General features: G+C 41.2%; 1 protein-coding gene across 2 annotated transcripts in view; it reads left to right on the forward strand.

Annotated features, from left to right (window-relative positions):
• ttc27 (tetratricopeptide repeat domain 27) overlaps positions 1–27,277 on the forward strand; it is a 141,599-nt gene that overhangs the window by 97,089 nt on the left and 17,233 nt on the right. For both annotated transcript variants that reach the window (XM_039783536.1, XM_039783535.1), the window contains 6 exons: positions 13,968–14,081; positions 17,171–17,266; positions 24,267–24,389; positions 25,476–25,703; positions 26,734–26,832; positions 27,197–27,249. In XM_039783536.1, the coding sequence (XP_039639470.1) occupies positions 13,968–14,081; positions 17,171–17,266; positions 24,267–24,389; positions 25,476–25,703; positions 26,734–26,832; positions 27,197–27,249 (713 nt within the window). The remainder of the gene's footprint in view (positions 1–13,967; positions 14,082–17,170; positions 17,267–24,266; positions 24,390–25,475; positions 25,704–26,733; positions 26,833–27,196; positions 27,250–27,277) is intronic.

A 27,277-nucleotide genomic window follows, 5' to 3' on the forward strand; every position in this document is an offset into this window, starting at 1 on the left:
GTGACCAAGTCTGTTTTGCTAATTCGGCCAGGGGCAGAACCCTGTCTAATTGTCCTGCTGAGGCAAATATTTTGTGCCTCTCTTGCCTGGATGCTCCCACTCTTTTCAGACACAAGTCAGTTAATTAAAGAGGAGTAAGTTAGAAGAGAGTGAGTGGAACTGAAGACCGTAATTAAAAGGTGAGAAACTGGCTCTCCTCTCACTCGGTTTGCTACAATTACCACAGTGACTACTTTCAGCATGTTAAAAGCATGGATGGCATGGACAATTAGGATTATGAATTTTAATGTTTGCCATAAGTGTTATGGGAGATCTTACTTTTGGTCTAAAGCTTATTAATCAACGCTTATTAATTCTTATTTCAGATTTTAGCATCAAGCATCTGTCATCAACTCATTAACACCTGAAATACATTGCCACACCGGACGGCTCTGAGGGCGGCAACCTTCAGACGTCGTCAATTCCACGTGGCGGTTCGGCTTGATCCTTGTTTATCCATTCCTTTCTCTCTCAGCGGACAGCAGTCATCTTTTCATCTGGCAGTTTTGCCAGATTCAGAAAGTCTTAGTCTTTCTTTCCTATACTGAGAAGTCTGGTGCTGCCCACATGATAACATTACTGTATATTAGGTCATACCTCCCTAAGACTACCAGATCCTGTTCGGAGTAAACCATACACAATGCATTGTCTGTCTCTTGGCCAAGAAACCCTCATCTTCACACATCAGTGTAATCAATCAATGTGTGCCAGAGTGTCCACAGGCAATTAGTTGATTGTTTGGTATTTTCTTCATCATCGTTACAAAGGTTCAGCCAAAAGCAGCAAAAAAGGACACGGTTTTATCCCTTCAGTAAACTACAAATGTCTATTGTTAAACATAATGAAACTGTGCATAGGTGCCGGCAGGATTTTATTTCATAGTACCGACCGCCAACACCAAGGTTCCCAGTCAGCGAGCCAGCAAGAGAACAGAGATTTATTAGGGTTTTTTTTTTTTTTTTTTTTGCACTTAACATTACCAATACAACACCACCATAAAACTCTGATTAGCCTACTGCACGCATTTCAAATACCAGGCTGGGTTTACACAATCACTGCAGCTCTTATAAAGTAGCTCATATTTGCAGAAGAGTCACGCAGAGGGCAAAATACACAACACAGCCAGGACCAAGACATACGCATGAATGGATTGGGTCCTAAAAATAAACATTCTAAATGTTAGCAGGTAAAATAATACATAATTAATTGGGAATATTTTAATTGCATTCTCTAGTCCGCTGCTGTGTCCCCATTATCAGCCCGTTTCAGTCTATGGACCACACCTTAACCCTAGTCTGCCGACTTTCCCTTAAGTTACCAGCTAGTACCAGCTAGCTGGTAACGACAAGGTCCTATCAAAAGCTGAAGAGACATTTTTAGGCGACCTAATGTTCCAGTTAACTTCGATGAAGGGAGAATACATAGTGAGAGGGTCTGAGTTTAAGATGAAAACACGGACAACATCCAAAACCAAGTTTGTGTCTACTTTAACGTCCCCAGTGTTAGCATGGTTAGCAAATACTAAGCCTCTGTTCTGATTGACAGGTCCTAAGGTATCCCCTGCTTTATCCTCTATTTTAGAATAAATGGGACCATCATTTAAAAAATGAACATCATGCTGTATTGAAAAAGACTTCAAACTAGCGATTGAGTCTATAAACTCATAATGTTTACTGAGGTAATAAATCCAGTGATAAATAGGCTGATTTTCTCATAGGCTTCTATAGAAACTGAGGCCCCGTTTACAAGAAGGGAAGACGCAGATATTTTCCTGCGGTTTGGCCTCTCATTTACGTGAAAACTCAGTTTTTATCACAATTATTTCTAAAAACTCCGGCCAAAGTTGAGATTTTGGAAAACTTTGTTTGCACGTTTGCATGTAAACTGAGACAAATGGAGGTTTAGGGCGAGAGAGAGAGAGAGAGAGAGAGAGAGAGAGAGAGAGAGAGAGAGAGAGAGAGAGAGAGAGAGAGAGAGGACGTGATTGGTTGCTGTTGTTGCTATTGTCGGGAATCTGATTGGCTAACGTGGGCTTGAGCTTCTCGTTACACCGCCACCTACAGGTCAGGCATGCGCTTGACGGCATATATACACGGATACATATAAACGAACACTTTTCTGAAAACTGAGAGGTTGAAATTTCCGTTTATGAAAATAGCCGGCCACGTGTAAACGTAGCATGACTTCTTTTTACAAACAGAGTCGCCGCCCCCTGCTGGAAGTTAGAGAGAATACAGCTTTAAGGAGTCTCCCCCTGCTGGAAGTTAGAGAGAATACAGCTTTAAGGAGACTCCCCCTGCTGGTAGTTAGAGAGAATACAGCTTTAAGGAGTCTCCCCCTGCTGGAAGTTAGAGAGAATACAGCTTTAAGGAGACTCCCCCTGCTGGAAGTTAGAGAGAATACAGCTTTAAGGAGACTCCCCCTGCTGGAAGTTGGAGAGAATACAGCTTTAAGGAGACTCCCCCTGCTGGAAGTTAGAGAGAATACAGCTTTAAGGAGTCTCCCCCTGCTGGAAGTTAGAGAGAATGCAGCTTTAAGGAGTCTCCCCCTGCTGGAAGTTAGAGAGAATGCAGCTTTAAGGAGTCTCCCCCTGCTGGAAGTTAGAGAGAATACAGCTTTAAGGAGACTCCCCCTGCTGGAGGTTAGAGAGAATACAGCTTTAAGGAGACTCCCCCTGCTGGAAGTTAGAGAGAATGCAGCTTTAAGGAGTCTCCCCCTGCTGGAAGTTAGAGAGAATACAGCTTTAAGGAGTCTCCCCCTGCTGGAAGTTAGAGAGAATACAGCTTTAAGGAGACTCCCCCTGCTGGAAGTTAGAGAGAATGCAGCTTTAAGGAGCTTCAGCGTTGGCTTCACTTTTCCGACCCGGACGCTTCATCCAACGTTTTGTGTTCACAATGTAATGAGGTAAATGCAAACAATAGTAATTGAATAGAATATTTTCTAGAATCGAATATTTTAATCTTAAAAAAAGTTTCTATGGAATCTTAAAATATTATTAACATTAACAAGAAATAATAATAATTAGAAATTGAAGAAAATACAAAAAATATAAAATGTAGAAAATAACATATCAAACTAAATTTGCTTTCGCTTTGCGGAGAAAATTAGATCTGGCTAAACATAAGCCTATAGTCTATGGATGCAGTCATATGTCTCAAAATAGTCAAAACCTATAGAGCTCTGTGATAAATAATTTAACCTGCAAGTTTCATTTTGTGTACGTGCAAAGGGCTGCCCGGCTCTGGGTGTACAAAAAGTGGAACCAAAGTTCACAAGCGAGTTCCGCGTGGAAACTTGTAGCTGTATGCCATTAGCAACATGTGCTGAGGATTAGCACAACAAACTGATTGGCGTGCGAGTCAAATGTAATGGCGGAGCTGGAAGAGCTGCCTGCAGGTTCCTGGTCAGCTACAACCGCTGCAGAGACAGAGTTGTGTAGAAGACGAGGACCGTGTGTCGGCGTTGCACCACTGTTGTAGGGGATGAGGTCAAGGAAAAATATTCATGACCCAATCATAATGGTCTCATGACAGCCAACGTAAGAACCAACCACTTAATGACAGTTTAATGTAATATTAACTTATAAAGATAGATAGTTTCTTAAAGTTTGATAATTAGGCCTGCTATGACATATTTATGACTTTATGTTGTTCAGGTTAATGTCAAGTTGTCATAACACAGACCTCTCAAACAATGCTAACTTGGCAATAAAAATATCATTATATATATATATAAAAAATACCCACTGGTGATTAATAAACAGTATACATTATTTGTTATTATAAATTATCTCAGAAACAATGAAAAATAAATGTCCTGTAGTTCCAGCTTGTTTAATCATCCATATTGTAGTTAATGATGCTATTCATTGTCCATATCAATAAAAAAAAAAATAGTTTGACATGTGGTATTTGGCCTGTTTTGTGCTCATCACTTTCAGAAAAGTTGGACCGTAGTTATCATGCGTCCTTCCAGCTGGGATCTCAGTTGGAACAATGAGCTTGTTACTGTTGTATTGTTACTGCAAAGGATAAAAAGCTGCAGGCAGCTGCTGGCTCTGTGAGCAGGCATCTTCCCAGCCTACATGTAGATCCAGGAATCTGCAGGCTGGTTAGATGGTTGTCACATGTCTAGCTGTCTTCATCGATCCATGACAACTGTCGCTTTCCTGGAGAACCATCTGGACCTAGTGCTGATGTGTCAGTTATTACCTGAGTTTTTCACTCATACAGCAGTTTAAAAAGACATTGTCTATATGATCCTTAACCATTAATATAAAAGTGAATCAGCTTACAGAATGTCATCATCAAGGGAATATATAACTGCCAAACAGTTATGGACGTTCTCCAGATCTTGTTATAGAGAAAAGGTTTGAGAGTTAGTAGGTCGAGTGTAGCCTAGCATTGCCAGACCTTAGCCCATAGCACTCCGGACGCAGCGACGGTGGCTTTGCTAAATAGTCTCTGGAAGGAACTTGTTTTGGTGGAATATTTGCACCCCGCAAAAGAAAACACCTCATACAATATTACATGAAGTTAGCTGTTGACCCAGTATAGTGACGTGAGTTATTTAAATGAGCTGATACATGGTTAAACCTCATTGGCTCTTACCAGTGGATCTCCGTGTGTACTTCATCCACAGCAATCCCACCAATCAGTCCCAAAACATCCCAGTTAGAGAGGAAATGCTCCTAAACATATTCTTTGTAGATCTTTACAATCATTCCCTGAAAGAACCAAGCAGACCGGCCTTGTTTCTCCATCCAAATTTTCTTCAAAACTCGACATTGTCAGCGTGTAGCTCACTAGCTACAAGTTTGTTTCCCACAGTGAACGGCAACACGCAGAGAGCAGAATGCGAGGGACATCCTGCTCTGTCCTGCAATTATTCAATAACTGTACTTCCATTGATCCAGACTGGGCAGAGTGCACAGGGTTCAATCAGCAAGTCAAGTGGATTTTATTTATACAGTGCAAAATCACAGAAGTTATTTCATAACACTTTTTTAACATAGACCCAACATTCCCCCATGAGCAAGCGCTTGGTGATTGCCGGCAGGTAAAACCTCCCCTTAACGGGAAAAATCCTCGAGCAGGACCAGGCTCTATGTGGCCGGCCATCTGCTTTAACCAGCAAAGGGTTCAGTCAGTAAAGAAAATGGGTTCCTACAGCTGATCAGCACACCACCAGCTGCTGGAGGGCAAACAGGATTCAGTGATCCCACTTATGTCCAGGTCCCACCTTAAGACCAATAGGCATTACCGTACAGCATATCCTCACAGGTCTCATCTGTCTGACTGTCTATCTGTCTGATCCCTGTCCACAGCCTGATTGGCTCATAAATCAGGTTGAGAGAGATGAAGGATCATGTCCATTGTAAAGGAAAATATGGATTTTGGAAATCCCAGGTCAGAAAGAAAGTATAAGATGTTAGGAAGGTTAATTTATTGCCTTGGAGTTGTTATGGCTGGTATATATGGTAAATTTATGGTCAGTCTAGCTTCCCTTTGCTTCCTGTTTGGGCAGTATGTTATTGTATCATATGTACGTTATGATATATAGAAATTCAAAGCCGTAGAAGTAAGAAGTTCTCCAATATATTAGTATAATAGTTTGTCTATGTTTAAGTGTACTTGTATATTGAAATGTTAGTTGCAAAACATTGTACTGTAAATACTCCCAAAAAGTGTGTATTCAAATAATGACCTAGTCACAACTAATGGAAATGGTCAGCGCAAACAAATTCAGGCCAGTTGCTTATAAAAGCCAGGTAAAAAGCATTAATAGTTATTTAATAGTTATCTCTTTTTGCCATTGCTTCAAAGCCTTTGTCAATAAAACGTAACCTTCTCTGCATGTATTTCAAATTAAAAGTCAACAAATAAAGTGATGGATTGTGCCATCTAAGCTGCTTAAAGGCATTTAACCTACTATAATGGCCTACATGGTTAATTCAGCACCGACTCCATCAGTACAACACAGTCCATTTTTCTTTTCTAACATAATTACTGTTTTATTCACTATACTGATTAATGACAAAAGTTAAAGGGAGTTGAAATAATTATTGAATAAAAACTATTAAAGAGAACAGAACTGTGAGTAGCAAAGTGGTGAGTATGACATGAATCTGCCGATGGGATCAGTGCTGTGGAAATGTACATCATACTGAATTTATTAAGACTACCACAGTAGAGGTAAATAAAGGCCCAAATCACTATTTGTACGGTATTCTGCAGGTGATGACAAATGAGATGGTACATCATCTCTGTATTCCATTAAAAACTCACAGCCAAGTCATAAATTGTTGCACTGTTGTTCCCACCTGACACAGCTTGCCATGTCTCTGCTGTGCCAGCTCAGCTCAGTGCACACTGTGCAGTCAGTCTGGATGTCTCTCACTTCTGCTCAGTTTTGATCACCATAACCAGCACCTCACAACAAATCATTTCTCACCCTGCCAAGTCAAGTCTGCTACCAAACAAAGCTGTCTCTAGGGCTGTAAGGGTTTGTGTATTTGTAGTGAACCATCACGGTACAGGGGTCACAGTCAACTGCACACAGAATACACAGTAAGTAGATTAATGTAATGTGGAACGTTCAGAAATGTGAGTTCTGCCAGAAGCTTTTAGCTGCACGTCGTTAGCAACATGTGCCGAGGTTAGCACAACAAGTGGATTGGCGTGCGAGTCAGTCACACTTTGGCTAGCGCAAATGAAATAATGGAGCTGGAAGAACTGCCAAATGCTACCTCAATACCCAGCAAGAGGATTTTGTCTGTCTTTGAACAGTCTGTTTGAAATAAATAAATAAGAAATGCATCCTTGACTCCTAAACTTGGGTATAAACTGAACCTTGACTTTTGTGTACGGTTACACCCCTAGTCTTCTCTAAACTGAGTCATTAAGGGCTGGAGAGAGGTGCTCCGGGTGGTGGCTGAGGTTTAACACTCAGGCCACCAATGTTGTGTACAACATGAAAATATACCTTTGTCATATTCAATATCTCCAGGACCTAGCAGTACCCTCAGCTACTGTATGGTCATGAAGGCTGGGTCATGACCGAAAGAACTAGATTGCGGCTACAAGCTGCTGAAATGGGTTTGCTCAGGAGGGTGGCTGGCGTGTCTTAGAGATAGAACCCCCGTCATTGTGAGGTACTCGGAGTAGAGCCACTGCTCCTTTTGCGTGGAAAGGAGATGACTGAGGTGGTTCAGCATCTGGTAAGAATGCCCCCTGGGCCCCTCCCTAGGGTGGTTTTGCCAGGCTTGTCCAGCTGGGGAAAAGGCCTCTGGGAAAGACTCAGGAATAGGTGGAGAGATTATATCTCCACCCTGACCGGAGACCTTACCCCCAAGTGAAGGAGTTCAAGTACCTAGGGGTCTTGTACTCAAGTGAGGGGACAATGCAGCAGAGGCGGTATTGCATTTTCTGTACTGCACCATTTTGGCGAAAAGAGAGCTGAGCCGGAAGGCAAAAAAGATTTATTACAAACTTGAATACATTGCGAGCAGGGAGTGAACTAGATCCAAAAGTGGGGAAATTAATTTGAGAATCCAGCATTAGAGAAGGCACACTTTATCCATGAAAGTCTATGGAATTTTCTGGGGAAATATAGTTCTAAATAGATATTGATGTGTGTTAATTATGTTTTGCCTGATTGCCATGACTTGGAAGAACAATAAAAAAATTAATTTAAAAGTGCCACCTATGACTAAAACGGGGACGTTACGTCACAGACGTCATTGCATCAGGGACAAAGTCCATAATACTCAGTTTAACTATAATGGATTCTTTCCAGAGGGCAGGAAAAGTATTTGAATCCAAGCTGGAGTGAGTGCATGCCTTTAGGAGCAGCACTGAATTGCCATTTGAGCCAGTGGATTTTTTAGTGCATATATGTTTAAGAATGAACTGAATCCTGTCTGGGTCAACCGCAATACTACAACATGTATCCGTTAAAAGGTATTACATTACATTATTACAAAAAAAATCATGTTTTTCAAAAGTCATTCAGTTTGTTTGCTTTTTCCAGATCATCAGTAATAAGGTGCTTCTTAGTTGTGTTCATGTTGGTTATTTCCCTCATAGTACCACAGCTTTTAGAGTTCATTGAACATTCTGCTCTAAAATGACCTTGTTATGCTTCCTGGCATCCCTCAACCTGTGGTTGAGTTCCTTTTGCATAATTTTTTCACCGGTCATTATTTTTTAAAGCTATCTTTTTCCTGTTGATGCAGTCCTTTACACTCTTAGTTACATAAGGCTTATTGTTGGGGTACACTACTAATTTTTTTGGTAACCACACTGTGTTCAGTGGCCACATCAATCTCCAGATTATAAAATATGTCCCAGTTTGTGCAGAGGAAGCATCCTTTAAGTGTCTCCATGCGATCTCTATCCCATACAGTCGCTGTCTTGTTCTGGGGTTTACTAGTTTAAGAACAGTCTTGTAGGTAGGAATTAGCTGGACAGTATTATAGTCAGAATTTGACAGAGGGGGCTTTGGTTTTGCAGTGTAAGTATTTTTTATGTTTCCATAACATTTATCTAAAGCTTTCTTGTCACCAACAACAATCCAGGGAGGGATAGTTCCAGTTTGCAGTCGTTCAAATCCCCTAAAATGAAAATGGAGGTTCTGGGTGTGCATTGCAATCGTTGGTGAACATTCTAGTTGCAGCTTTTGCCGCGTCCCCCCTGGAACATACACCGCACAGATTAAAACATTTCGAAACTCCAGAGGAAGCTAGAAGGGTCTCAGTGACGGACACAATAGTTCCATGTTAGCTGTGCATACAGTCTCCGTCCCAGTGTAGTAGTCACACCAGCTGTCATTCAGAAAGCGACAGAGCCAACCCCCTGGGCTCTTCCCTGACAGTGCTGTTCTGTTCGCCCGGCTGAGAGAGAAACCCTCGAGCTTGATGAGAGAGTCTGAAATATCCTGATGGAGGCAAGTCTCTGTAAACCCCATATAGCTTGATTCCCTGTATTCCCAGCACACCTTGCTGTTAACATGGAGTTCCTCTATTTTGTTTTTCAGCAGTCTTATGTTATTGAGTATCATACATGCACAGGGCAGCGGTGGTCTGTTTCCTCGTTGTCGGAGGTGCTGCCGTATTCCCCTTCTTCTGCCTCTCCTCCGTTGTCTGCCTCTTGCCGGTTGTATTTTTACCTCCTCCAGATCAGCAGGATCCCATGAAACAAAGGAACAGCAGTGCTCCTCTGGTGGAACATAGCAGAAGCTCCACTTCCCCCAAAGTCCTTGTATATACGTCGCCATGGTGTTTAGCCCAGCTTACACTAGTTGCAGTCACACGACACAGACCAGTAAAAGTTAGACAATTAAAAAACGATTTAAAAAAAAAAAAACTTTTAAAAAGTCATATATGCACCAGCAGCACTAGTCTGGGTCGCCAGCAGAGCAGGCCACCAGTCAGATGTGCTTATATTGTATTACAATATGGTGGAAAACAATAAGTCCCAAGCTCTCTATTCCAAGTACAGTCAAAATTTCCATAATGTTGAAACCCAACCACAAGACTTTGCAAATGGATTAAAAAATCTAAAGGATGATCAGTCAGAAGACTCCTGAGAAATCTTAATTGTAAAAATAAGAAATAAGAGGACCGTGGAATATTAAACTGAGATGTGACATTAAAGAACAGCTTGTTTATTGCTAAGGCCATATGGTCAAAATTAAATGTTTGATTAATAATGTAATAACAATAACTTATAACAATGAATTATTTCACCAGTGAATTGCTGTTAAACAACAAAAACAAGCACCAGATGGGAAAAGGGTATTTTACAATAACTATGAATGCACCAAAAGGCTGGCGAGTTTCAAGTGAACGCACCATATGTGTTGTTTATCTGACGTTGGCAGCCGCTGTTGGAATCCTCTCCAGGGAAATACAGTCACACTTTACACTGTTTAATGTAAGCTGTTTAATCCAGCTGCTAACAACATTTCCTGATCCAAGTTGGAGGTTCCTATGATCTATGCCTGGGTATGCCAGATCCTGAAGCCTGTATGGAGTGGCCGTGCATTCTTTCAAATTTTCTCCATGCTATTTTAGAATCATGTTGAAATTATATCTAAAAAACCCTTAACTAAAAAGCCCCAAAAATATTGAGTGGGTGGTCAGTGCAACTAACTGATGGCGTTACTTTCATTGAGCATGGCAGAAAATAGTCCATCCTAATAATAAAAATATTAAGTAAATTTTAGTTTCTATCACACTACTGTACTATTGTCATTGCTTTTTGAAATGACCTTATTGTTCATTTGTGCGCATGACAAATGACAGGCGCATGACAAATGCTTGGTGTGCCTTATCATTTGATTTGAGTCTCTCAGTGATTGATGATGCTAGAGCAATAACTGTCTAATTGGGACAATTTACTGTTGAACTAATGACTCCAGCAAGACTCGCTAAGCATCCACAAACATCATTAGTGTTTGTTCATCTCCCCTAAAACCATGCATCAAATTAAGTGCATATTTCCATGGTGATGAATGTACTGTAGCTAGAAAGTCATTGTTGTATAACTTGTTCTAATTAAAGTGAGCCAAAACCTGAGCTCATATAAACAGCGAGAGTGCTCTTCCCTGGTGTCTACCTGCCAGGAGATCAGCGTGATATCCCTTTAATCAGCTTATCTGAAGCTGTTCCACTAAGCCTCCCCAGCTATTATACATCACATCATCACCACAGCACACACAGGGGTCTCAGGCTGTACAGTAGTAGGTTTTAACAATCAGGTGATCTTATCACCTAAGATGACTTCTCACTACAGAGCACAGCAAACAGTGGGCCCTGTGTTGCTTTAGATGTGGGGAGGCAGAATAAAAGGGAACTTTGGTCTTTTGTATTGTCATTGACCTCAAGAACTCTTTTGGACATCAGTGTATCCTGTTGCTAAACCAAAACCAGTTTGCTGCCAATTCAGATCTGGATCAGAAGATATCATGTAACATGGTTCTTCTTCTTCATGGCTGTTGATATGTCTTCATCTTTGTACTACATGTGTAATTGTTGTCTAGCTCTGTGTGTATTTTTCTTTTTATTTCTTCTTTTTGATGGGCTGCTTTGGAACGCAAAATTAATTTCAGTGTAAACTGAAACTATTGAACTATTGTGTGTATGGTTTTCCACCAGGTTGTGCGTTTTCAAGACCTCTACAGTTTGTCACTGTTTTTTCTTTTTTACCTAAAAATAGTAATAGTAAGCCACACTCTTTATTGCTGTGGAAGTTCTCTTCTCATGCAGTAGTGTGAACTAGCAGGATAATGAAGAGACTAAATCTAAATCTAAAGGGGCATACTGAAATGAATAAACTTACGGAATTCATTCAGAAAGCAGTGTCTGTGTGGAAGCTAAATATGGGGTTTGTTTGTTGAAATAGGGTTATTCACCATCTCCTCTATATTTATATAGGTAGGCAAATGCATTTTTGTCTCTGTGCATGCATTGTCTTAGTCCGGCAGCGCCGCCGCTAGCTTAGCGTAGTGAATGGAATCCTTTGTTGCCGTTAGCATGTCGTGAGTAAAAGTGTCCCAACAACAAAAAAAACAACCTAATTACTTCTTGTGGCCTGCGTATTCACAACAAGTACAAATAGCAATGCAGATTAAGACTAGACCATTTCCTAGGCAGATATTGATTTGGGACTATATTGGGTGGAAGCACAACCGAAGCACTGCTACTCGGGCACAGAGATATCACGCAGCAACTCTGAGTACAGGTCTAATATGGGTCAATCTATCCCCTAAAATAACCATGCGTCATGTTTACAATAATCACTTTCTCTGTGGACAGCTGTTTATTGGGTCCATTCAGCGTTTTTTCCAGATGACTTTATGGCACCGAAAAAAAAGGCGAGGACTGGAAGGTGGATCAGCTCTCATCCTCACGTCCTCGGGCTGTTGAGCGATCTTAACCTCCTCCTCCTGTCGTTCTATTTCCAAAGCACGCAGCTCCTCTTCTGAGAACTCTGGTTCGTAGAGCTATGCTTCTGGATCTTGACTGTCTGAGAAGTCATCCTCTTCATCTCTCACAAAATCCTCCATCGCCATTCACTGTCTACTGTAGGAAAAATAGCCAGCTAATATTCACACCAGTATGTTGACAGAAGTTGGGGGTTCCAACTGGCAACAAGGGATTCCATTCACTACGCTAAGCTAAGCTAGTGGCGGTGCTGCCGGACTAAGACAATGCACGCACTGATACAAAAATGCGTTTGCCCACTGTTATGGAAGTTTCCTTTTTTAATAAAAAAAATAAATAAAAAAAAATGGCCATTATGTTATGGAAGTTTCCTTTGCAGCAGGGGGGGAAATTTCAGAGTTTAGTAAATTGAAACAAATAAGACAGACTGAGACTAAACACCAAGTTGGGTTTTTGTATTTTATTAAAAAAGATATATTTGCAAATATAGGAGCAACATGATTTCACAAAAGGCCGCAGCCCAGTGTGGAGTCAGTTTCTCAAATGAGTGAACAGAACACTAGGCTTATATGCATCTTCAGAGTGACAGCACACACGCACTTAGATTATTATGACGCTACAGTTCTTACAGGCAATCTGATACACATGAAGACAATCAGAGAAATACAAGAGACATCTTGGAGCCATCTCACCTCCTCCTCCCTGTACGACTTTCACCCCCCAGTTACATCTTAACTGGCATGGGAAAACATGAGAGTTTTAGGGTGACCTTGTCCCTTTATCTGTTCAGACAAACAGCTCACATAATGTTCCAGACTGGACACCTCAGCAATTTAAGCAGAAACTGAGATAAACTGTCTTTCAATAATGTGAGAGAATTAAAGTAGAAATAAAACATAAAAATACAAGGAATTATGCTTAAATGTAATTTTTGCCATTACACCACCTATATAAATATAGAGCAGACGGTGAATAACCCTTTTTCAACAAACAGTGGCGTATTCCTTCAAGTAAATTCTGGAATAGTGGTTTATTTACCACAACTGCAGGAGTTACCTGACCCTTTCTATTTCTGCTGTTCCTTGGTTAATGCAAGCTCAATCTTCCGTGTTTCTGTCATCTTGATAAATTCAAAATAATGTACATTTCCACAGCACTAATTTAGTCCGTAATACTTACAGATTACCAAAGTGGTTTTCAGTTTAGAAGCCTTTAGATTTGGTGACTCAGTTAAAGTCATCCCCCGCTGCATGTACGGTCCAGAGGCCGCGAGAGTGGAGCACAGATGCGGCGTATTGGAAACGCTGACCAATCAGAGCAGACTTGGCTTCTTAAAGAGACAGTCGCTCCAACAGAGCGTGAGAGGGTGAATACAGGTGCAGCAGCCATGGTTAGGATGAGAAAAATAGTAAGTATAGTAATAAAGTAAGTATAGTAAGTAATAAGTGTTTTTGAACATTAAAGCATGTAAACATGTTCTAGTAGAATCACAAGATACAAGTATGAAGCTGAAAATAGAATAGGTCACCTTCATCATTAACCATTGAAATGAAAGTCTTTAAGTCAAAATTAAAATTTTTGAATGTTACAAACTCCAACACAAAACTGTGTTTAAATGCTTTAAGTAATTATTTAATAAATTAAAAACCTTCAACATAATACCCAGTAACAGAGAGTCCGATAGTGTTGTGGGGGGGGGCATTAAGTCAGACTCAGTGGTGAGTTAGACCGAAGCAGAGGGACAGACACAGAGCTGTAGCCGAGCCAAAGTAGAACACTTTTAACTTCATTAACTTCATCTGTTATCAGGCAAATAAAACACTGATACAGATCATCTGCAAACTGACAAAAAACGGACCGATAATCAGCCCTAGTCACAATGTATATATTCTATACATGTCCTTTTAGTTGTGCATTTTGAATGATTTAGTGCTGTCTAAAGGATTGTCATACACCTTGTCCCTCTCATGTCTGTCTGCAGTGTATTCTGTCTCAGCCTAAGTTCTGGGCTGTAGAAGTCTCTGCGCTTTGCCTCCGGACCAAACTGGAGAAAGGGAGCTCCCGATGTGTGGAGAGAGCCATGATGCAAACCCAGGTAAGATGGTTTCTATATTCATCACAATGCCAACCTGGACTGGGAGCTAGATGAATCTGTTTGATTTGCTCTGGCAGATATGCCCGGCCCCCCTTCAATAAGTCAGAGCCGCCCAGGGCAGACCAATCACAGCCAGTTGTCTAATATGAGGCCAGATTAAGATGATGACTGACAGAGGAGCATCACCTGTAGGGCCGTCCAGTAGGACTGTTTAATAATTGAACTTTAATCATGATTTTAATTTCGCATTATGTTTTGCAAGTATACTATTATTTTGTCTTGTGTTCTGGAAATGGAAAAAAAAACAGGACATTTCACAGTTCAAGGTGTTTTCAGTTCCATAAATGCAACATCTTTCCAAAAGTCAATGAGTAATTGTGTTAAATAATCGTAATTATGATTTTCTTTCCATAATGGAGCAGGCTCCAGAGACTCAGGGAAGGATTGGGAGTGAGTTCTGTCTCTGTATGTCAGTTAGACTAGAGATGCTGAGGGACAAAGCGGCGGTTGGGAATGAGAACACTGCTCAGTGAAACATAAAGGTATAACAGAGTGACGATGTTCCTGACCTGTAGGAAGCCCGCTCGTGTTTGTTGAGGGAAGTGAAGGAAAGTTGGGTTGTTAGGTCAGTATGCTGTATCCATCGGTCAGAAACGCTCGGGTGAAATATGGATGTATTAATTTCTCAATAGGCATATTAATGGTAGCCCGCTGCGAAGACTGAGAACCGTGAAATCCTGAAGCCCCACAGCTGCACACAGGTCACGGTTTCTTTTCTCACCTTTTATTGTCCGGTGCTTTGTTTCATTCATATTTATTAATAATCAACGCTGTCCAAACTGCTCTAAATTCCAAATGCCAAGTTCATTGGGTACTCAGCAATACAAGTATGAAGTAGATCAGATGAACGCTTGTCGAGATATTTAATGGACACACACACAGAAGGTCCTTGATTCATAGTAAGATAATAATGTATAAACAATCTACAACTGTTCATCAGATGTGCAATAGAGTCAGAAAAATATGTTCTAAAAAGCAGTTGTTTTCTCTTTCCAAACAACCCTAAGCACAAACAAATCCATCGATCCACCACAGCTCCAAATAACTGCTTTGGAAAACCTAATACAGACATGATTATGAGATAATGAAAAAGCCAGGCGAGAGCTTCTAAGACTCAAACCACTGGCTGGAATAAAGTCGCTGTGCTCATACTGAAATTAATAAATGAAGCAAGGATTGTGCTTGTTTTTTTTTACTTAAACATTTCAGACTTGAGGCTAGGTACTGAGTAAAATTGTGAGCAATAGATGTCATTTTCTTAGACGTACTTTATGTAGTTGGAGTGCTTTCCTATGAAAGGTTCAGGCTTATTGAACAAATAAAACACACTCCATGTTTTTGTGTCAATACCAACAAAAATATCCCGTCAAATGAAATACACCATACATCAGCATAATGCTGTATGCAGTATGGTTTGACTAATGGTTAATCCCAAGCTATAGTGTGTAGTGTCTGTCGCCTCCATAAGGAATTCTAAGTAATTACAACAACACTGTCGGAGCATCCACATTAGAGTCCGGATCGGGCCGAATTTTTCTGTCCGAGGCCGGCCCGTGTCCGACAGAGCCGTGTCCGAACCCGGCTCGAGCCCAACATGCATTAAGAAATTTGTGTCCGAGCCCGACACAGTTATAATCTCATTTGTTTTTCCTCTCATACTAATGACACATGTAGGCTACGTTTGTGGAAAGCTTTTATTAAGCAACTGTAGGAAGGCATTCAGAAATGTCAGCAGATGAGCATATCAGCGCACACGGGGCAACAAGCGCACATTAATCAGCTGTTAACATGTTCAATGGGTTAACCTTTCCTGATCGCTTTGTTTCCGACCGTGATCAGAGAACCATGGGAGACTGGTTACCTCCAGGGCCCACGTTATAACATGAATAACCACTAACTCTGCTCCGGTTGCATGATCTACAACACGCATGCTTCCTCTTTCTCTAGGCTATCTCTCTTCTGCCCACTTACCTCACACACTCACACACACTCACTCTCTCACACACACACACACACACACACACACACACACACACAGAGCTCTCTTAAAAGGAGCCGCAGCACCATTTTACAACAAATGCCTTATCGCAATGATGTGAGCGAGCCCGACCCGACCCCGACCATAATTTCTAAATATCTGTCCGAACCCGGCCCGTCGGGTACCGTCAGGACCCGTCGGCCTCGAGTCGGGTATCCATGCCTTAATCCACATGATTGTTTCTCTTGTGAAAACATTTTTGTAAGCTAAATTATAAGTGTGAAAATAAACTTGACACCTTGATTTGTGACTTTCTGTTTTATGCTGATGGTGTCTCAGCTGTCTCAAACTCTTTAGTTACCCTGGGTCACCTAACCACTCTCCAGGGAAGAAATATCAGTATCCCAGCAGAATCAATCTCTGACAGCAAGTCACAAAACAAAATGTAATGTCATATCCATTTAGTATTTACATTGTCTTTGATATTCATGAGAGTTACTACAACTTTTGCCAGACCGCAGTGGAGTGTCATCTGACAAGGTTGGCCAATCAAATACAAGAAGCAAACATTGCTGGTAGATTCCTCTGTAACATGAACGCTGTATTACTACTGTTAACCTCCCAATCATCACAACAACAGATTGTGATGATTGGATGTCTAACATGTACCTGAGGCAACGCACCTTCACCACTACAGCCCCATGCATTGTTTAAACCCAAAAAGCAGGTCTGTTTTTGGTTTAAATGCTCCCGACATTCCTGACTATTGTACACATCAGTCTCTACATTTTAAACTGAGAGGATCATCTTTTATTTGAATCTGTTGAAAAGCTGAAAACAGATTTTTGAAATGAGCCTGAATTTGAAAATCAGCTTATTGTTTAGTTTATCCCAATGTATTGAAAATCTGGGATATTACTTGGATGATTGTTCAGTGGTAGGGTTTGTCTTTATTGAACCGTGTGCTACACCGCCCTCCCCGTCTGTGGGCTACTTAACAAGCATTAACCCACCCAGCTGCAGAAAGTCATCTTGTGTTTTCCTCTGCCAGGCGATAGTAGACCACTTTGAAGACAAGAACTGTCCTGTGACCGAGAGGCTGAAGGGGTTCTACTTCTGCCAAGCCCCCCCCAGATGGGCTGTCCAGGTAGAAAAGCCTTTTTTTTTTCTTTTTCTTTTTTAATAAACCAATGTATCTCTCACAATGACTTGATGAACATCAGCATGCTAACATGCTCATAATGACAGCGTTAACATGCTCATGTTTATGAGCAGGGTCCGACATTAACAAGCACCTGATGCAGGCAGATGTTCTGTTTGGAGGGTAAGTTTTGGAGGGCTATCTGCCACACTGGCTGGCGGTTAAATGTTAGTATCCTACCAAAACAAATATCTAATGGTGAGAGCGCTGTATCGGTCCTCTGCTGCCAGTTTAACACTCACACACAAAATATATAGCTATTGACAAATAAACTTGACATTTAACCTACAGCTTGAATAATGTCTCTTTATGATAAATACGTTAAGTATTGTGTTTTTAAATGTTTTGGTGTTATTATTTTAATACATTATCTTTTTATAGTTCCTGTATATATATAAAAAAAATCTCGCTAAATTGTGAAGAAATTACTTATTTGATTTTGGGTTGCAGGGAAAAAAATGTCAATTAAGAACTCTGACTACAGACTCCAAATCCAGCATTTTTACTGCGTCACTTAGGAGAATTTCCCAGAAAGTCCCATATTTGTATTTGCTAATATGTTTCTTAACTATTAGCTGTTATTTAATGAAAACAATGTTGTTATTCTTTAAGTTTGTATTCATTATCAATGAAATGTACTAAAACAAATGTATGTGACACAAAAAGGCAATTTATTATTTTGGCCTGTAACAAAATATGCTTAGTTAAGCGTGGTCTTAGTTTAGCATGTTAGCATTCTAACCTTTGCGTATTGGCACTACAGAACATAACATAGAGCTGAGGCTAATGGGAATGTCAGTAGTTTAAACCAAAGTATTGGGCTGACAGAGAAAATGTCAAACTCATGGTGAGTCAGGTGAAAAGTCAGAAGAGTAGGATATGTCATCTGGGAACCATGGATGTCTGGGCACGTCTGTACTGCGTTCCGGTTTTGTTCCGTCCTCCGCCACGCGTCATACCACACCGGGAGCGTCTCGGAGTGGAGCGTCTTGCTGCTTGACTCGCAGATTTTATTGTCCCTACAAGTGCTTTACATAACAAACACGTGTTTATTAGCTAGTATCTACCTCCCACTCCGAGCACTCCATGGAATAAACTGGAACGTACGCTGAGCAGCAAACCTGGTGGAAAATAGGGGTTAGAGGTAATGTCAGTGGCGTTCATCCTCTCCAACAACTGTCGGTTGGTCTGTCCAACACTTTGGTCCAACCAGCCAGCATCCTCGAGGATGATACATGCAGAAGACATGGAAATAATCAGCAGCATTGTTCTTGTGTTGCAGGACTATATAGTTAGTTAGCTAGTTGGCCCTAGTATCATTAGAAGACATGCATATCGCTGTTTAGGTGTTTACTAGCTGCTAGCACTAGCATTTAACTCTGATGATATAGTGATGATAATTCTATCTCTAGTCCCACACAGTCACTGTTCTGTTCCTTACCGGGAACTTTCTAATTTTATCTGTAACCCAACAAAATAAAGTACTTAGCTAATGCAATGTTAACTATTTGCCTTCAAAGTAATGCTAGATCACTATACCCATGTAAGTGGGAAGCTAGTTAGCCAGCTTGCTAATGTTAGCGGCTTACATTAGAGCAGATAAACACAGTTTAATCTATTTCTTTGCTTAAAGACGCATCCCTCCAAACTCTTTGGATGCAGAGTATCTCTCTTACTACTGCTCTGTGCACACGGCTACAACATGTGGAGAAATCCAAAGCTTAACAGACCTGCTGTGAGTAGTTACAGTTTCTAAGCTTTGATTGGACAATCCCTCTTGGGTCAGTTACAGTCACAGTCTGACTTGCCTTCAGTTAGAAAATGTTCATTTTCAGTTTTTGGTATAATCCCAAGTATTGCTCTTCGTGCAGAAGGTGACAACTCTGAAGCAACATGGGACATGGGATGTATAAAGGTTTCAGAGAGCTGTAGCAAATTGCTCTAATGACATTGCGTGCCACATTTGCTATACAACAAAGCATCATTAGATCTTTGAAGACAAACATGAGACATTCTAACACAGCGCAGGGTAGGGGGCAGAATAAAAAAGAGGAAGTAGTAAAAGCTGTAATAGAAAGATGTAGACTTGTCCAATAGATTGAAGGAGGGGGAGTGTTGGAGAGAGGGAGAAATATCAGGTGGGGAGAAGACATCACCCAGTAATAACTAATAACCGCAATAAAGCTGGAATTGAAGAGTCCCTATTGCTGCCTGAGGACATGAAAGCGGGTGGAGGCAGATGATTGCAGCAGGTGCTGTGATGCTTTTTTTACACTGGAAAACCATGACCTGCATGTGACAGAGCACTGAAGGTCTATTTATGGTTGGGGGTGTGATTTTTTTTTTTCTCGGTGTGTGTGTTGTACTTTATTTTCATGAAATAATTTTCTACGTTACATACTGTTCAGGCCTGTAACTCCACAACACAGTGAAAAATATGTTACATAACTGCTGACTAGGCAGCCATTTATTTTACAGTACTGTAGTCATTATTTCATATAGTCATTATGTTTAGACACTAGTGATGTTGGTCAGTTTGCAGCTTTGGTCCACACTGTGATATCTAAACAAATATTGAATGGATTGCCGTGAAATATTATATAGACTCTCCTGGTTTATAAACGCCTGACTTTTGAGTGAAAATCTGGATCTAGGTATAATTTATAACTACAGACCGGGCGCCTGGGTAACTCACCTGGGAGAGTGTGTGCCCCATGTACGGAGGCTCAGTCCTTTCTGCAGTGGCTGCAGGTTCAAATCCCACCTGCGGCCCTTTGCTGTATGTCATTCCCTCTCTCCTTTCACGTCTAAGCTGTCCTATCAAATAAAGGCCTACGATGCCAAAAAAACGAATCCTTAAAAAATAACTACAGACCAATTTCCAATCTCCCTTTTATAAGCAAAATACTTTTTTATTTTTTATATAAATAACTGGATGAATGTCATTCAATTCACAATATACTGTATATGATGCATACTAATTGGGATTCAGAGTCAATCACAGCCCAGAAACCGCTATCATAAAAGTAATTTATGACCTCAAGATAAACCGTGACATTGAACTCGATTTTAGTACTGTTTGATCTTCCGGCTGCGTTTGACACGGTTGACCACAACATTTTAATTAAAACGCTCCATGTTTAAATCTTCAGAAACAAATGAAATCTTCTCTGGGGTTCCAAAGGGGTCAGTCCTCGGACCATTGCTCTTCAATCTGTACATGCTCCCGCTTGGTATTATCATAAAGAAATCCAATATATCCTACCATTCATATGCCTATGACACACCGTTGTACATTTTGCTTTCCCCGATGATCTCAGCTCTGTTAACAAACTACTTAACTGTATTTATGATATTACTTGCTGGATATCCAGAAACCTTTTACAGCTAAATATAGGCAAGACTGACGCTTTATTTGCAGGATTATCCAAGTCCTTACACATTCACATAAATTTTACTTAAACAGTACTTAAACCACTTCATTGGCTCCCGGTACAATACAGAATCACTTTCAAAATCCTGCTGTTAGTTACAGTGGTCCTGCTCTCTGGAACAAGCTGCCTGATGACGTGAGCTCCATCACAACTGGGTCCACATTCTCAAATGTAAAATCGAAAACTCAAAACCTTACTATTCTCTCAGGGATTTGATTAATTGCAGTATGTATGTCTGGGTGTGAATTTGTAGGGTCGCACTTGTTTATTTGTGTCTTGTTGTGTTGATGCTTTCTGTATTCTGAATTCCTGTTTATGCTTTGCCCTGTAAAGCTCTTTGGGTTTATTTGTAATGACGAGCTGCATGTCCCCTGCCCTTTACCATAATGTACAACGTAACACATGTGTTATGCCTTATGTGCGTGCGCTCACATATGAAAAAATGCATTGCCGATGGCGACACCAAGTCCTCCTGGCGTTGTGCCGTTTGTCATTAGTTTTGCTTTCAATAACTTGGTAAACAGTGTCAGTAAGCCAACAGTTACATGCAAGGCGTGTGCCACCAAGATACATGATGCCAGATCAACAACGTCAGACTTCATCAGGCATCTCAAAACACACCCAGATAGGTCAGTCACTGGATAATATGATAGAGACGTTACATTTAGCATATATCATCGCAGGTAACAAGCTAACCATCACTAAGTGTTGTGCTAATGCTGGGAACAGGCACATTGTATCACAGGAGGCGGGACGCACAGATCCATCTCCCCAGGAACAAACGCTATGTCGGGGGGGGCAAACTCATGTGATGTGTAATTGATCCCGTGGATGATTTGTAGGCTATTAAGGTGTACCCGGTCCACCAAACACTGGGCCGTCTTGACTGTCTTAATTCTGCACATCTTTCTGTTACTGTAGTCCTATTTACTATTTCATTATTTCATCCATGCGTGGCGCAGCGGATCCGTGCGCACTGTCACCTGCCGCGGAGACGCTGGCCATAACCTCTCCTCCTCTGAGTCGGGTCTCCCTCGCGCTGGACTCAGTTTCACTGCGCATACTAACACTTAGAAAATAAATGGTATTACATCAATGAGTTCAAACTGCTTATTGTGCGTAATTTGGACTGACACTGAGATGCATGTTGTTCTGTAACTGGTGTGGCGCTGCCACTATTCTCTTGATTTTCACTTAGACAATTTTTTGAGTGAAAGAGATGTTACATTTAGCATATATCGTCACAGGTAACAAGCTAACCATCGCAAAGTGTTGTGCTAATGCTGGGAACAGGCAACTTGCATCTTTATGGTTGTATCCATATGATGTGACAGACTTAGGTTAATATTTCACCAGGTCTGAGGGCTAGATGGATGTGTTAAGTAGACCCCATAAAGTTATCCTACAACTGTTTGATACTGTACTGTATGGATGGTAGCTACAGGACATGCTTTGAATTCATAAGATTTAACAATACAGTGTTAGGGACAGATCAGATCAGACTTGACCTGGACTCGAGCTCAAAGTCTTGAGACTCGACTTGGACTTCCAAGAAATGACTTGTGAATATCTCTGCTATATAAAAATAATATAGAAATTGCCGTTTCTGTATTGGATGGATTGCCATGAGATGTGGTTCAGACATTGAGGATGAATTGTAGTATCTTTGGTGAAACAATGGTTTATGACCAGTGGCCTGCAAACTAATGATATTTCCATCATTCAGCTGTAGTTTTTGTTTAGTGCTGCTTATCAAATGTCAGCACACTAACACACTAAACTAAGATGCTGAACATTTGCTAAACACCCGCATGTCAGTATTTTTATTGTGCGCATGTGAGCGTGCTGACAACATTTAAAGCAGCTAGCATGGTGGTAGGGTCCGTGTACTTGGCGGCCAACGGATTGTCGTTTTGAAAGGAAAAAAACAAAAACGAAAAACGGCCAGTTTCCCAATTACCATTAGTAAATAGGAAAACAAAAAAACTGAAAACAACCCATTATTCGTTTTTTGTTTTGATATTAAAAAACGGAAAACGAAAAACTATCTCGTTATCCGATTGTCTTTGATGTGTTTGTTGATGGAACTCGGAAATTAAATCTTATTCCTCATTCATTTTTTTCGTGACCCGGAAGCGATCGTAAGTAGTAAGCGGCTGCGTACCCGGAAATCATTTGGACATCAATGAGACCATGGACAGTTAGAAATGATACGGACGTAAAAATGTTTTTTGACTAATATGCTAGTTTTATATTAGAAAACTGAAAGAATGGGATGTCTTGTGGGGATATAGCAGCTGCGTTGGGTTCAAAGTTTGGAACGATACGGGGGTTTTCTGAGAGGAGTGTGCGGAGGTGGTGTGCTCAGCAGGGACTTGTGGCGAAACACAAGTTGACTTTTATTATGAAGTGGTCACAGGAGATTAGCGCTGACTGCTCTCATTCATCAAAAATGAGTCTACACAACAAGACAACCATCATAGTCTAATAATAATAATAATGAAGCAAAAACATTTTCAAAACTTCTCATTTTCACATAAAAGGTCTCTAACGTTGTTTTGCGCCATTGCTTTGTCAAAGTATCTAATTCAATTCAATTCAATTTTATTTATAGTATCAAATCATAACATAAGTTATCTCGAGACACTTTACAGATAGAGTAGGTCTAGACCACACTCTATAATTTACAAAGCCCCAACAATTCCAACAATTCCAGTAATTCCCTCAAGAGCAAGCAGTGCGACAGTGGCGAGGAAAAACTCCCTCTTGGGAAGAAACCTCGGACAGACCCAGGCTCTTGGTAGGCAGTGTCTGACGAGCCGGTTGGGGGTGTGATGAACAGTGGAGATAGTAGTCACATTAATAATGGAACAGTGACTGGATGTAGCGGGAAGCTGCAGGGTTCAGCAGGACGCAGCATGACATTGCAGGGCATCGCTGAGCTCAGCAGGGAGTGCAGCAGGACCACGGCGACAGCTGCAACCAGGATCTTGATGCCAACTTTCTCCAAGGAAATACGCTGGGGGAAAAAAGCATAAGGACTCCAGGGAGTAAACTCCACAGAAGCTAGGATTAGTAACAAGCATTTCTGGGACGGGCTGCACACAAATAGTAATAGTAATAGTAACAGTAATAGAAAGGGAGAGGAGAGAGCAGCTCAGTGTGTCAAAGGAAGGAAGTCCCCCAGCAGTCTAGAACTATAACAGCAGCAGCAGTTAAAAGGTCGTTAGTAATTTTCAAACAATTATCTGTCAAACTAAAATCGAAACCATGATATGGCTTTCCCTTATCAAATCGCAAAAGACTCCGATTTAATACAACAATATCTGTCAAGATAATAAGTATAAATAAGATATAAAATCAACATAAATGTGATTTTTGGAGGTTAAAAAAGTAATTGGGAAACTGGCCATTTTTCGTTTTTGTTTTTTTCCTTTCAAAACGAAAATCCGTTGGCCGCCAAGTACACGGACCGTGGTAGCCTCTGAGTCACGTTCTCTCTCCGTCTCCAGAAACAGCTGGCCAGCTTGCTAACGGACCTCGGCTGCACCAGCTCAGCTCTGCTCCTATATGAGAAGCTGGAGCTCTGGGAGGATGTAGTTATCTGCTATGAGAGGCTGGGCCAACACGGCAAGGTACACACACACACACACACACACACACACACACACCCCGCATGTCCCCCTGAGGTCTGCTGGATGTTGCTGTGTCATGTTTCAGCTGTACAGTGGCTCCATTAATGCCTCCATCACAGTAGAGTACAAAATGAGCTTTAATTCAGACAGATCAAATATAGAATTTTCTTCCACATTTTACAAATACACAGTGATGGCCCTAATAGATGTTTGTTACTATAATTTTTCTATCGGCAGCTATGCCAGCAAGAACGTGCCAGTGTATGGGTATTTATCTCCATTATCTATCTGTGTACAGAGTGTGATAGAAGCTTTGTGTATTATCTTTAATTGCAGAATGCTGTATCTGGTACAGCCAGTTGTATAGTCTAGATAAGATAAGAACAGGGGTGTGTGTGTGTGTGTGTGTGTGTGTGTGTGGGTGGGTGGGGGGGTTAAATAGAATAAGATACAAATACAAGAATAAAGGTTCCAGTGCAGTGTGAGAAATAATTATTTGATTGAACAGGTCGTAGGGATGGGTTTGGGAGGGGAGAGGGAGGGGTGTAAATCTTCTTAATAAAGAACAAAATGTTCTAAGTAAATAGGATGAATAGGTTTGGAATTATTTTTACAACTTAAGTACATTTTTCATTATTACTGAGGGAAAGTACCGAAAAATGTACCTTTGGGTACCAGAACTGAATTTCAGGTACCGGTATTTAGATCAATAGCATCACAAGGTTTTATCAAGTAAGGTTGGCTACCGTTTTTTAAACATAAGCACTTTTTTACCGGTGCCAATGTGATGCTATCTATCTAAATACACAACATCTTTATTCTAATCCTGCTGAGCTGTGTCGACCCCAGAGGGTTCATTTGTTTTTCTTTTGAACTCTTTTCCCAAATCCACACCTCATCTTGGCATTCCATATGTATTACCTGTGTAACTTTATTCTGTTAGTACTGCATGACGAACACTGCCTCCCAGTTCCTAATATCTGTCTCTTCATCCCTTACTTTATTCCCATTCCAATGACGGTCTCCTTCCTTATCCATCTCGTCCTCCACTCGGACCGTCCCTCTCCGTCCCGTCTATTTGCCCAGGCTGAGGAGATAGTTCGCCGGGAGTTGGAGAAGAAGGAGATGCCCAGTCTGTACTGCCTGCTGGGAGACATCCTGAGGGAGCATCAGTACTATGACCGTGCGTGGGAGCTGTCGGGCCGCCGCAGTGCCAGAGCCATGCGCTCCAAAGCCCTGCTGCACCTCCGCAACAAAGAGTTCCAGCAGTGCGTGGACTGCTTTGAGCACTCACTGCAAATCAACGGCATGCAGGTACAAGCACAGCACTGATGTTTAACTGAAAAATGTACTCGCAAAACTAAGATTCTTGTTACGCTAAGAAAACTTCATTAAATGATTATTCATTTATAATTCCTATATTATTGGAAACGTTATATTCCAGATATGTTGTTCAGTATGCTTCCCTGTACTGCCCTGTAGTGTAGCTGTCCTACTGTGTGTAGCGTTGGGTTCAGACTGGCAGACAGCTCTATATGTGATTAGAATAGAACAGAGAAGCAAAATGGCTTGGTGACCGGCGCAGGGGAATGCACTTGGCCGTGCTCCACGGCATGTCGCGGCGCTCCCGTCTCCGGTCTATTGGCCGTCTCAGTGTGCTCTGTGCAATGCGCCGAGACTCCGTCAGAACAGACAGGGCTGGTATGTTTACTGGAGCAGAACAGACAGCTGCTTCTGAAACGCTGCTGGAATCTCAAGTCTGTGATCAGCTGTGCTTGGTGGAATCCAACAGCTTGAATATAAGCAGAAATAAGACATGCAACAAATAGTAATAATTCAGATATGAAAGTTGTGGTTGCGAGATGTGCTTCTGGAAGGGATAATTATAAAGAAACTATCTAATCTGGTAGCATTATGTACATATACAACAATACCTAGGGCTGTGCATCTCTCCTTTTTATAGGACGATCCCATACCTATCTAGATACATGGGCTACCACACGGTTCAGGGACGATACATTTTAATATGGAACGATTCAGTGCAATTCAATCTGATAGATACAGTTAATATTTGTTTAATGTGAACACATTCATTTCCTATTATAAATAAAAATTAAAGCTGCAAGTAGCGATGAACAGGCCCTCGCCATTTGGGTTTTTTCCCACTTTTTGTACCGGATTCGTACTGAACTGTGGGTAGGAACTGAGCCGTGACAGCCTGTAGTCTTATTAGGATGTGATTATTTTTGCTAACAAGCTGCTTTTGGAATGTTTTCCGTAAATGTCTCTGCATAGATCTAATACATGGATTTGTGTGTGTGTCTGTGTCTGTGTGTGTGTGTAGCTCGGTGTGTGGTTTTCCCTGGGTTGTGCCTACCTTGCCCTGGAGGGCTATGAGGGAGCTGCCAGGGCTTTTAAGAGGTGTGTGGGACTAGAGCCAGATGTAAGTACCTACACACTTAACATTTCAGTAACTACATCACAAGGTGGAAAAGTACAAGTTCATGCATGGAGAAAATATAACAATCCCATCAAATGCTCCTGTTCCTTCATTCACAGTCCAGAACACACACACACACACACACACACACACACACACACAGACACGAAAACACACGCAGCAGAATCTGCAACACTAATACTCTTTCTTCACACCACCCTGCATGGTTTGATATACTCTGGGCATGCCTGTGTGGATTCTTCTCTTCCTTTCTTATCCTTCCATATGTAATGTTATTATTGTACTACACCTCTTCCTTACTGTGTCCTTCCCTTTTTTTTCCTCCTTTACTCCCTCCTCTTTTCAGAATGCAGAAGCATGGAACAACCTCTCTACAGCCTACATTCGCCTCCAGAAGAAGTGAGTATGACTGTGGTGTGTATTGGAA

This window comes from Perca fluviatilis, chromosome 19 (assembly GCF_010015445.1).
Source record: "Perca fluviatilis chromosome 19, GENO_Pfluv_1.0, whole genome shotgun sequence".
NCBI classification, from domain to species: domain Eukaryota; kingdom Metazoa; phylum Chordata; class Actinopteri; order Perciformes; family Percidae; genus Perca; species Perca fluviatilis.